The sequence below is a fragment of the Homalodisca vitripennis genome, chromosome 1 (genome assembly GCF_021130785.1).
Source record: "Homalodisca vitripennis isolate AUS2020 chromosome 1, UT_GWSS_2.1, whole genome shotgun sequence".
Taxonomy (NCBI): Eukaryota; Metazoa; Arthropoda; class Insecta; order Hemiptera; family Cicadellidae; genus Homalodisca; species Homalodisca vitripennis.
Genome location: NC_060207.1, coordinates 9,211,177 through 9,223,496, shown reverse-complemented (window position 1 = coordinate 9,223,496; position 12,320 = coordinate 9,211,177). Strand labels below are relative to the sequence as shown.

The 12,320-nt window shown below is 36.1% G+C and overlaps 1 protein-coding gene across 1 annotated transcript in view; it reads left to right on the top strand.

Moving 5' to 3' along the window:
• Positions 1–12,111, top strand: part of LOC124371546 — a 117,323-nt gene extending 105,212 nt beyond the window's left edge. The window contains exons 5-6 of the mRNA XM_046830184.1: positions 10,281–10,348; positions 11,185–12,111. Coding sequence (XP_046686140.1) covers positions 10,281–10,348; positions 11,185–12,049 — 933 coding nt within the window. The 3' untranslated portion in view covers positions 12,050–12,111. The remainder of the gene's footprint in view (positions 1–10,280; positions 10,349–11,184) is intronic.
• The last annotated feature ends 209 nt before the right edge of the window (positions 12,112–12,320 follow it).

The window sequence follows — 12,320 nt, the reverse complement described above, 5'->3', positions numbered from 1 at the left end:
TTTATAGTTGTGTAGTTTAATGAAATATTGTAAAAATGTATGAAGCTTTTTTCCGTGAAGTTTTTATTTGAATATATATAATATATATATATATATATATATATATATATATATATATATATATATATATAAAATTCCGAAAAAATTCTTTAACTTTTTAAATTGATAAGTACGCTGAAATATATCACAAATTAATTTGTAAGTTTGACACTTAACTTTTTAAAACCAAACTTTGATTCCTTTTCGCATGAGAACTGTCTACATGAGCTTTAACAACTTCGTCAACAGTAATATAATATTTTTCGATTAGTTTTAATGATCATTGATATACATTTATTCATGTTAGCATTAATCTCACTCATGATTTCTTGGAAGGAGGGGAAACCGGGTCTGTATCAGCCTCTCCAGGCAAAGTGGACAGAGGGCAGCTCTCCCTCTAGCAGCTGCCTTCCTTTAACACTTAGGGAGCCCTACCAATTCTACAGTCATCCCTCGCAATAGGCTAGACCTATGCATCCACCTTTCAACCCCTATATCTAGACATTTGCGGTCAGTGATGTACCGCTCCTGGACATCCATAAGGTTGCCCAGGTTCAAGTGACAAATCGAATATTTGTAAAGTATAAAGCAGCCAGAAGTGAACCCTGGAACTGAACTGTGACGCTGTCAACTGACTGTAAGACATATAATAATAGTTACATCAATATTAGGTAACTTGATAAAGAAACTTAAAGTAGCTAATTTGGGGTGTGTGATTATCGGACGCTGATTTAACATGTATTAAGATGTCTGACGATTACTTCTAAGGATGTCAAGAAAAGTATGATCTGAGAAATATCATCATTTCACATTTTTGTTTTTTATACCCTCTCATTTTGACCTTCACCAAAACTGTAGCAAGTAACAATTAATTTCTTTTCCAAGATATATTTTGTTTTCGATTTAAAAAATAATACTAGGTTTTGTGTTTACGCAATGAAGTATATTGCCTCCTGCACTAATACATACACCATATGTGCACAGCAGATTGATCGTAAGTATTGTGATGTTATTACAGAAATACAATAACGGAACCCCATAACTGTCCATAACAACAGTTCCGTTTAGTGATAATGGCATAGGTAACAGATTTAGTAGCATTATCAACTCTGCGCGAAATATCCGCTATATCACGCTGATTTCCGTGAAATCAATAATAGTTCTAGGTGATTTAGTTGTTGACTATGCAATTCTTTCCGAAAATTCCAGTTTTCTTTTAATGTTTTTCATGGTTTTCATCTATCATCGTATGGTTTGAACATAGTAGCTTTGTAGGGCTGCAAATCTAAATGTGTAACTTAAGATTTATAATAAAAATAAAATATAAGACGATTCTTGCAATTGTCTTAGTTTCGTGCATTGGGTTACTACAAATAATCGCTTGTTAGATTTTAACAACGACTTTGTAAATGTGCACGTTAGTTACTTTTAAGGTATCTTATACTTTGGAAAAATCAATCAGTTTAATATGTATTTCTTGAAAAAAATAAAAATATAAAGCATAAAAGGACGTGAACCACTATTTTTGTGTCTTTGTTCTCGAAGGGAAAATATTAAATAATTCCTAGGTTATAGCATTCCGAACTTAGATCATAAGGGATTTGCTACATATTGTCTCAGTGAAGTATTTTCAATGTTCTAGTTTGGATTAAATTTAAAATATTTAAAAAGTTGGAGGCCATTCTGTGTTTTTCGATTTTGTATTTCCGATAGGATATCTTCTAATAATGCTTCTCACTTATGCCATTTCATGCAGACCTTCTGAATAAACGATGGCCCATGCATCCTTGAAATTCGACGATGTTATTTTTTAGTGGAGTGAGGTTTTAAAAAAAGCTGAGTGAGAGTCAGTATTTAGCAGGTTTACATTTAATACTTGGCGTATTTGAAAAAAGTTACTAAAAAATGATTAAACATGTAAGACAATAATAATGTGTCATCGGTATTGTCTCCAAGGACGTATTTTTATTCTTTATATTTATTGTTTGAGTAAAGGATGTCAAGTTTACTTCTCTAGTGACGCAATAATTTGAAAGCACACTATTTTATTCTATATTGGGTTTTAGTACCTGTTGTTATAGATGTTATTAATAAAATTGTATAAGCTATAAACTATCCGTAAAAATTTAAAAAATGAAAGTTCTTTCAAAATTTGCATATTTAATGTTTCTAAATTATAGGTAAGCGATGTTAATTTAATAATTTGACGAAAATTTTTATAGAACACCCCATTGAGGTGAGGAATCTCTGATGGTCAGAACTTGGTTTATAGAAGGTTCAAGTATTCATAGCAGTTTTTATGAAATTACTTTATACTGTTAATTAATCTTTTGATCTCAAAAACAACATATTTCTTTCTTACACCAAGAAAAACCTTTGTACCAAGTTTCAAATCTCCAGGTCCTTTCCATGAAGAGATATCGGCCATGCGACAGACAATGAAGTGATTTTAAGAAGGACCCGTCGGATGTGTAATCAGCACTTACATCACATGAACGTATAATCTTTCATTGTTATAAGTTAAATCTATAAGGCCATCTAGGAATATTACGTGGATGTATCATAGTAAACAAAGTCACCTATTCGTGTTTCCTTAGACACTATAATATAATAAGGCTTTGCTGAGAAAATTTTATTTTGATAGGATTTTAAAGGATGTAATATACTCAACATAACAATAATTTAAAATAATTAATAAAAGATCGTACTGTCTCATTGTGGCCATTTGCGATTTGTAACGAGTAAAACATGGCGAGTGTATGCACAAAAGCCTAACTTGTTTCAAAGCTTAGTTTATTACTGGATAGACTCTCAACTGCTGACTCTGCATTCGACGGAAACCGACCCCAACTTTGTTTGTGAATTCATTATAATATTCAAGCTAATGCCAACTTGCTTGCGGTTACACTAACTTGTTTTATTACAGTTCAACAATAAAACGTTGTTTCGTGGCTTAAACCTTGCTATCCTTTCCACAGCTTTGGATGATGATAACTTTGAACTGTAATAATTACAGCTTTATTATGTATAGAACGTTTATACATTAGGACACTTCCTACATTTACCATCTGTTATTGTGAGTGTTGATGACCGAACGGTCTAAGACGTTGAACTTTGGACCGACCACAGAGATAGCGCTTTGGTCTGTCTGTGACCGTTGCACTTTTTATCAGTACCATCGACCTTGTACTGTATCGACTCTCCCCCTAATCCTGTTTCATAATATCCTTGAACAGGTTAGTGGCCCTTGAGGACGGTCAGAATAAGTCTTAAAAGAGGATCGGTCTCTCTTTAAAACATTGTTTAAAATCCGAATTGTGTTGTTTTGTTGGTTGGTTGGTATGTGTTGCCGTATTTAGGTATTTAACACTGAACAAATTAATAAAATGCATGAGGGATAAAGGAAGTTTTGAATAAACTTCAAAATAAAAAATAATAAAACGAGAAGAGAGGAAATTTTAATACTAATTCCCTGCACGTAGGAATTGCCAAAGAAGATATGGAGAGAACGTAGATAATTGTGGTTAAACGACTGAATATATTTTGATATATTAAGAAATGGAAAATATATATATCTAAAGAACGTACTAGAAGTGATATTGTAGATTAATGCAGATTATACAAATCCAGAGTAATTTAGAGTATTAGTTTCAGATTATTAAAGTGTTTCTTCAGCCGTTGTGATCCTTGTAGGAGAATGTCATGTTTAATAGACTGATTCATAATGAGTTATAATATAATATCATTTCTTAGTTTTAACACAAAAGGGACTATTTCTTACAAAAGCTACAGAAAACAAACGAAACTGAATTTAATCTTTATAATATTTTAAAAGCAAGATTGTATTTAGTATACAATTATACGTTTACGTCATAAAACATAAAAGGTTTTGTATAAAAAAAAAAAAAATAAGGAACTGAATAGATCTGTGTTTGAAGAGTACTGCTCCTTTCGTTACACGGTTTTCACAATTAAAAAGAGTGGAAAACTGCAAAAGTGAGAATACTCTTTCATCTACCCCAACAGAAGGTGATAATTAGCCTCGAACGCCACCCTTACCCCCCCCCTCCCTGTTACCTCACAACCATTGCAACCGAGTGTGGGGGTGGAGGGGTGGTCGAGTTGAGTGGTGAAGGGATCCGAGACTCTTAAAAGTAACAAAGCTTCTTTGGTTTATTGAAGTATACAAAATTAACTGACATTTTACAAAACTTCGTGTTCTTGTGTGGATTTTGCTTTAACTCCAAACTCTTGTACCATGTTGCTTTTGAATGAGTATGTTTTATTAATGCTATGTTTTCTTGAAACTTATTTACTTTATAAAAAATGCTTTGGCAGGTGGAAGAATTGGCAACAATAATATATAAAAAAATTTAAAAACAATAAACAATCTTTATGGTAAACTATACCTTTGTGTGAATTCCTCAGTTTGTTAAATGCTTTATTTACATTCTCCACTATATTACATTTTATTTTATTATTACATAAGATAGAATCTTGTAGTAGTCGCAATAATTGCAAAATAAGGGTTTGGTCACAATATATCTTTTGGAATAATTTGAATAAAAAGTTGTTTTTTAAGATAAACAAAATGTTCATTCAGTTAATGTTGAATACAACTGTATGGGTTTCCAATAACGTATCACAGTTACACTGAATATTTAATCTATTCACGTGTAACAGCATTCTTTTTAATATTAATTTTTTATTTCTTCAAGAAATTGAAATTTTTCAGTACACGTTTTACACTTTATAAACCTCCCTGTTGTTGTGGAAACAATGTCATATAATGTCTTGTCTGTGAAGAAAGAAAGTTTGTGCTGCGTTTAACAGTATTTACCTTAAATAGCTGGGTCAGTTTTTTAAACTAAGAAAAATTAAATTGAGCATCAGTAATTGCAGATGCTCTGCGTATTTTAGCTAACATCCAGTCTGATTGTCCCTTGAAATATGGAGTTAGAAAATATTCAATTAATTAGGAGATAACGGGGTCCACAGTGTAACCTATTTCTAGAACCCATCCTTCGTCTGCCAGCAATGATTAATTGGTAACACTGAACCTCAATTCCACGTTCGCTGAAACTCAATTGAGGTCCACTAATTAATCATGCATATTAGTCATTGTATGTAGTAAAATTTCGACATAGGAATTTTTCTAAATTTACTCCAATAAGTTTACAATATTCTACGAAAACAGCTCGATACTTTAAAAAATCGACATTAATCTCTCAAGGAAAGAATTTAATTTAGTAGAAATTCCGTAAACATTTTTGAAGCAAGCCCACGCATGCAATCTTAGTAGTTACTATATAACGATATATCAGTGATAATTTTGAAGATTTCCTTCTTCTCCACGCAATAGACATATATGAGTTATTTCACTGAAGGAGGTGGTCTTCTTATTGGAAAACACTATTTTCTATTATTTGATAAAAGAAAAGTCACAATTATCCTATAATTTTATCTCTGTCCCACAAGGCCTTTTGACATCAATAGCTCGAAAGGTCTCGTTTAACAGAAATCAAATTATTGGATAATTGTGACTTTTCTTTTATCAAATAATAGAAAATATCTGAGTTAAACAGGAAAACTACTAGCATAACCTACCACTTAAAAGATCGGTATCTGCAGAAAAACGTGCCATCCAGCACAGTTAAAGAGGCTTCCTGTTGTCTCATTAATACGACAATGGACACAGCAATTAAAATGGCAAAATATAAGCATAAATAACATTTACAAACTCAGTATCTACAGAACAACATTTCCATCAAAAGGCTAATAACGATTGATAAATTTGGAAAACTATCTTTTAATTATTTCAAACAATTGTCTTTGAATGATATCCAAAGCACAAATGTTTCTGCTGATGGGATTAAAGAATATGTTCATCTGACTTCCTCCTTTTCTGACTACGAAATGAGAGTTACTTCTCCTCCATTGGACTCATTTCACTTTAATTGCAGACGTTTTTGTTGCAAAACTCAAATACGTACGTAAAATTCAGTAACACACTCTAACATATTTTTCACACTTCTAAAAGCTACAGACCGTTCGTGTACCAAAACATGCACCATGCCACCGTTGTGCGGAACCACATTCCTGCTGTAATAAGACAAGCAGTGATTTCACCGCCACATAATTGATTCCGACCGACTCAGCCATTCGAGTGGCCGGAGGTTCCCGTAATGGAACCCTGACCTTGTTTTCAAATTGGATGACAAGGGGACCAATACGTCCGATACCGGTCAGGCCCGTTACTTGCCGCTGCCGTCACGTCGGCGATTACCGGACTGCCGCAAATAGTTGGCTTGTGCCGCCGGGCTAATCATAGGAATGGAAGTTCTAGTTACGGCTCAAGAGGAGTTTTTGATTCCTACTCAAACCTTTGCTAGGTGATTTATACACTACCTGTATTTATATTCATTGGAAGGGATTTTTCAATATCGATAATTTTTATATTGATTATAATTGTTGGCACTCAAGCTGTAAAAATTATTATCGGAACTTCGCCGATATTTTCATGGTTTTGCCGTATATAAGTGAAATTCTGGAAAACTATGTAGATAAATTAGCAATTTTTAAAGTTTTTAATTCAACAGCTATTATAGTTCGAACCTTTTTCGTTAATTGAACACGAACAATTTTTCTTTGAATTCGTATTATTTTTACATGTCAATCTTAAAAAACCAACAGTAAACACTCAAGTTTCAGAACGGTTAAACATTTTAAAAACCTCGGGGAACTAGTAATTGTACGCGTTTGATAGTAGTTGATGACTACGGTCATTAGCGCGAGCTAAGTAAGCACCTCCGGCCATCAGCGCTAGCTAAGTAAGCACCTCCGGCCATCAGCGCTAGCTAAGTAAGCACCTCCGGCAATCAGCGTTAGTTAAGTAAACACCTCGGGCCATCAGCGCGAGCTAAGCAGCACCTTCGGCCACCAGCATTAGCTAAGTAAGCACCTCCGGCCATCAGCGCGAGCTAAGCAGCACATTCGGCCACCAGCATTAGCTAAGTAAGCACCTCCGGCCATCAGCGCTAGCTAAGTAAGCACCTCCGGCCATCAGCGTTAGCTAAGTAGCACCTCCGGCCATCAGCGCTAGCTAAGTAAGCACCTCCGGCATCAGCGCTAGCTAAGCGGCCATCAGCGCGAGCTAAGCAGCACCTTCGGCCACCAGCATTAGCTAAGTATAAGCACCTCTGGCCATCAGCGCTAGCTAAGCAGCACATTCGGCCACCAGCGCTAGCTAAGTATAAGCATCTCTGGCCATCAGCGCTAGCTAAGCAGCACCTCCGGCCATCAGCGCTAGCTAAGTAAGCACCTCCGGCCATCAGCGCTAGCTAAGCAGCACCTCCGACCATCAGCGCAAGCTAAGCAGCACATTCGGCCACCAGCGCTAGCTAAGTATAAGCACCTCTGGCCATCAGCGCGGGCTAAGCAGCACCTTCGGCCACCAGAGCTAGCTAAGTAAACACCTCTGGCCATCAGCGATAGCTAAGGCAGCACCTCCGGCCATCAACGCGAGCTAAGTAAGCACCTCCGGCTATCAACGCTAGTTAAGGCAGCACCTCCGGAGACGAACGGAATAACCACCCAAGATATTGTCGGTAAAATAAAATTCAAAATGACTGACTATTAATGCTTGAGGGCTAAAAATATTACAAACTCGAAGAATTGGTGGCCAAGTAACGGGAAAGGTCCAAGGTAGAATAATATTACTATTCTAATCTTAGATCCATTTAACTGGGTCGTAGAAACCGTAAAAACAAATAGTGCGGATGATTAAATAAAAATGAACACTAAACATGCTACAGAATCGATATCTGGCAGTTTGAAGGAAGGAGTTAATCTGATACCGACGTTATTAGTGGTTTATCACAGTAATATCCAACTTTATTATATGTTTAATGTACCTCTTTATCCTTTCCCTTGAGTTTGACTTAATGTTTTCTACGTTTTATAAGTAACGGGCTGAGCAATTAACTTGGAGCTACTGTGGCGTAGTTTGATTTTGGTACGGAATATAATTATAGTCCTGTAAGTGGATATTGATATTGTACACACAATGACACGGATATCACTATAAGTCTAGAGTCTCGTATAAGGTACGTAAGCTCTGATATGAGTGGATAGTAAGGTATACTCTTTAGTGAAATATGCTATCATTCTCGTACCTTGTGTTTGGTAAGATATATAGGAAACACACACACACACACACACACACACACACACACACACACACACACACACACACACACACACACACACACACACACACACACAATTAGCCTATATTTGTTAACTTTTTATAGTTTTACGTCTTATTTTCATCTTTGTCATTAGATAAAGTTACACATACATCTTTATAAACAGTAGTTTTTATTTGTTCTACGAAAAGATTACGAAAATAGAAACAATATAATTGTTACAAAACATACATTTATTGAAGTTGAATCCCTTTTAATTAAATATATACATTTTTGAGTAAAAAAAAAACGATGAGGAAATCATTAGTGAAAATGAAATGAAATGAAATGAAAAATGATTTTATTAGAGGCGAAGTTAGGACTATAAAGTCCTCTCTACCACTTAATTAGTGCGTGGCAAAGAAAACAATGTAGGCCATTACAGAATAACGTTCCTTGCTTTCTTTGAAGAAATTTCCCTAATAATGCCGTCAAAGTTTGTGGCAGACAACAGTTCTACATTTGCGTTAAAATACTAATGTTCTAACCTACAGCTCCCTTGGACCTGGCGGCCAAAAAACTCCGGCCCTGGTGGCCCTATAGGTAAATATGTCACTGGTCTTGTATTAGTAACTTTGTATGTACTGTCAGTTAAGTTAATATTTGACTGCTTCGTGTGGAACATTATTTCATCGTGACGGAAAGAATACCAGATACGTGAAGCATCGGTCTTGATGCTGTTAGTGGTCATAAATCAGGTCACTGAGGCATAAATATGACTAACTACCGGTACAGTTGGCGGCGGCGGTTGGGCAAGAGACGGCCATCTTGCAAACGTCTAGTTAGTCGCACTTAGACCGTCTTTGACGATCAGTATTCAGTCGGCGCTAACAACGCAAGTTTGTTAGTGTTTGACGTGGTTAATTAAGTCATCATTATGCTGCAGTGAAAACTGGACTTCCCAAATTGAGAATAGAGTAGAGACCACACGACCGCGACCAGAGTGCCGTACACAGATTTATTATAGATATCATAGATAATTTATTGATATACTCTGTAATTTAGCAGTTACAGGACTTAGGGCATCATCTTTCCTCTCTGTATAAAGTCTAGTTCGGGATATTTTGATATAAAACGTGTAAATAGATTTAAATTTAAATTAATTAATATGGATTATTAATGGATCAAGTTTAAGCATGCGAAATAAGGAAGTGTATAGAACAATAGGTTTTAACGATGAGAGTTCAAAATTAATTCCTACACAATTTAAAGTATTTAATTTCTAAAACACTGTTCAGTAAATTATAGTAGACAGAACTATAAATATTTATATTTATTGTATGTAATATATGATATTTTTGTGGCTGACCAATTGGTTTCATTTTAAGATTTAATTAATTATGCTTGATTATGAATTGACTGAAATATTACAAAAATGTGTGCTACTGTTACAAAAATTTAAGACCTCTTATACACGATGATATTGTACGAACTACGATAAGGATTACTAAGTTATGTCTTTGATTGTATTAGTTACACAAGAGATAACTCATTCTATGCTGTAAATTGCGGCACGGAAAAAGTGAGTGCTCGGACTGCCATCTGTGAAGTGAGAGGACAGGTAGGAAATATGTTAATGGCAACGGTCGAAGATACGTGGCGCGGCCTAGTGTTAGACCTCAGAGCTAACTTAGATAATCTCCCAGACCTCAGAACAACTCGTCCGTATGAATGATTTATCTTCTATGTATTTAAAATTATTGTAAACTCTTAGCTTTAATAATAAAACGATCCCAAAAAGTTAATAATTTCAATAATTTTACAGCTTGTTAATGTTTAAGAATTGAAGAAGTTCTGCTTTTATTCACGCAGACTTCCTATAAATCTCTTTTAGTCATTTATGCTGTCATACATTCCTTGTTAAAAATTCGTCGTACACATGTTGTTTCAATGATTTTTAATTAGATTTATTGCCATGTTCTACTAATTTACTGCCGTATTATAAACTATTAATTGTGAGATAATTTTCAGTCAACAGCAGTTACTGTGTTTCAGGTCCGGCAAGTGTATCGAAAACCGAAGACACATCATCGACCTGCAAGGCCTCCCCAGAAACCGATGCGGTAATTGAATTGTTTGTATAGAAATCAGAATAGTCTTACAAGTACAAAGGTAATATAATATGTTTTTAGTGTTTCCTGCTGGAACTCAATACATGCAGTACAAATAAATGGGTATAGATTAATAAATACAAAATAGATTAATAAAAGCTTTTCGTGATACTTATTTTCACTAGCATAATAACTAGGGAGTTTCTACTCGTATTTATTAAAAGATTTATACAAGCACATGGATAAGGTAAACTATGAGAGGAAAATTGTCAACATGTCATGCACTTGTAACATAATCATTCACTCACTTAACTCCGTAAAACATTCTTCAACAAGTATAGTTATTCCAGCAAACATAGTTATGGAAATAACCTCCTAAATCCATATTTTGTTTGATTTTTTTGCATGAAGCAGTCTGAATATTAATTTATTATTTAAAATACACGAAGATTATTACACGTGACAAATTAAAAATGCAGGATTCTATAAATTTACTAAAAAAAAAATCGAATAAAAAAAATTGAAATGTTACCACTCTAGATTACCAAATAAAACAGTATCAAACATAAAAATGTAGACATCCATAACCATATAAGAGAATCTACGATGACCTATTATGTTCACGGCTTTGAACTGTTACGTTTGTACATACACATTTAACGATTTTGCAGTGACTTTGACCAGAAAAACCTTAACGAGAATACAACATGAATTATATACTCGTATTTGTTGAAACTGCTCATAAAATAAATAAATTCATATTTGGACTAATCTCATTTGTTCCTAAAGTACTAAAACCTAATTAAATCATTCAAGTTTCCGCTGTGAATCTATCTATGATGTTTCAGAACAAATGGCCGTCTGACGATTAGTCACCCTCAGCTGAGGAAGGAAGAGTCCTCAGACGGCTGGAGGACGGCGACGCTGATGGTACCGGATGCTGCTCCTGTCCCTCCACCCAGGAAAAAGAGGAAGCGCAACCAGGATCTCACGAGGGCAGCCTTTTCCATGGACGACCTAAATCGGCCAGACTCTCTGAACAACTCCACCATCTCCTTGCCGGACAAGTATCATCACGCCGACGGCGTTCTGGAGTCCAGAAACTCTTCGTCCACCATAATAGTTACTCCGATCCTCGAAACGAGGCATCACCATACCGCAGACGACGAGGACACTAAGGAATACGACAAAGAGAATATCATGACGAATTCGGAACACAAAATCGAAGAGGAGGACGAAGATTACAAGGACTGTGTTTACGACACCGACGAAATAGTGCCTGTAGAAAAAGAGACAATGTTCAGTACAAAAACCCTGCTACAATCGAATCTGGGGTACATCGATAAATTGTCGGCTATATCGGAGGTGTCTGCGGAGAGTGGTTTCGATGACAGGACGGACATTGCCAAGTCGAGCGAGAGATCGGAGAGTGTAACGAGCGGGGAGAGTGCGCACAGAGAGCCGGGGTTGAACATTCTCGCCCACATTCAGGACATCAACAACGTGTCTCAACTCAACGAGATCAATAAGGAGATCAAGGAAAAAAACGGCCATGAGCAAACAAGAGTGGTTGCAGAATATCCTGAAGGAGGAGAACGAGCCGTATTTCATATCGAGAGACACGGCGGTGGAGACGAGAAGGGGGTCGGACAGCATAACACTGGGCGAGAAATCGGGGGACGTTTCCGGACAGCCGAACTCATTGCCTACTGACCATTTGCATCTCATGAATCGAGAAAGGGAAACATCTGTGTCCGATAACAGTGCGAATAAAACCCCTCCACCCACCCCCGAGCGGAGACCCAGCCACGCTCCGAGTGACACGGCGAGCGCCAACCATTCCGTGCTTCTCGAGCTACTCCAGAAAAACAAACTCACGGACGACGATTTTGTCGGGTCCAACCCCTTCGTACACAAAGAGGAATCGATTTTTCTGACCAACACTAAAACGAACATTATTTACAAATCGTTGTCTTCGGATAAC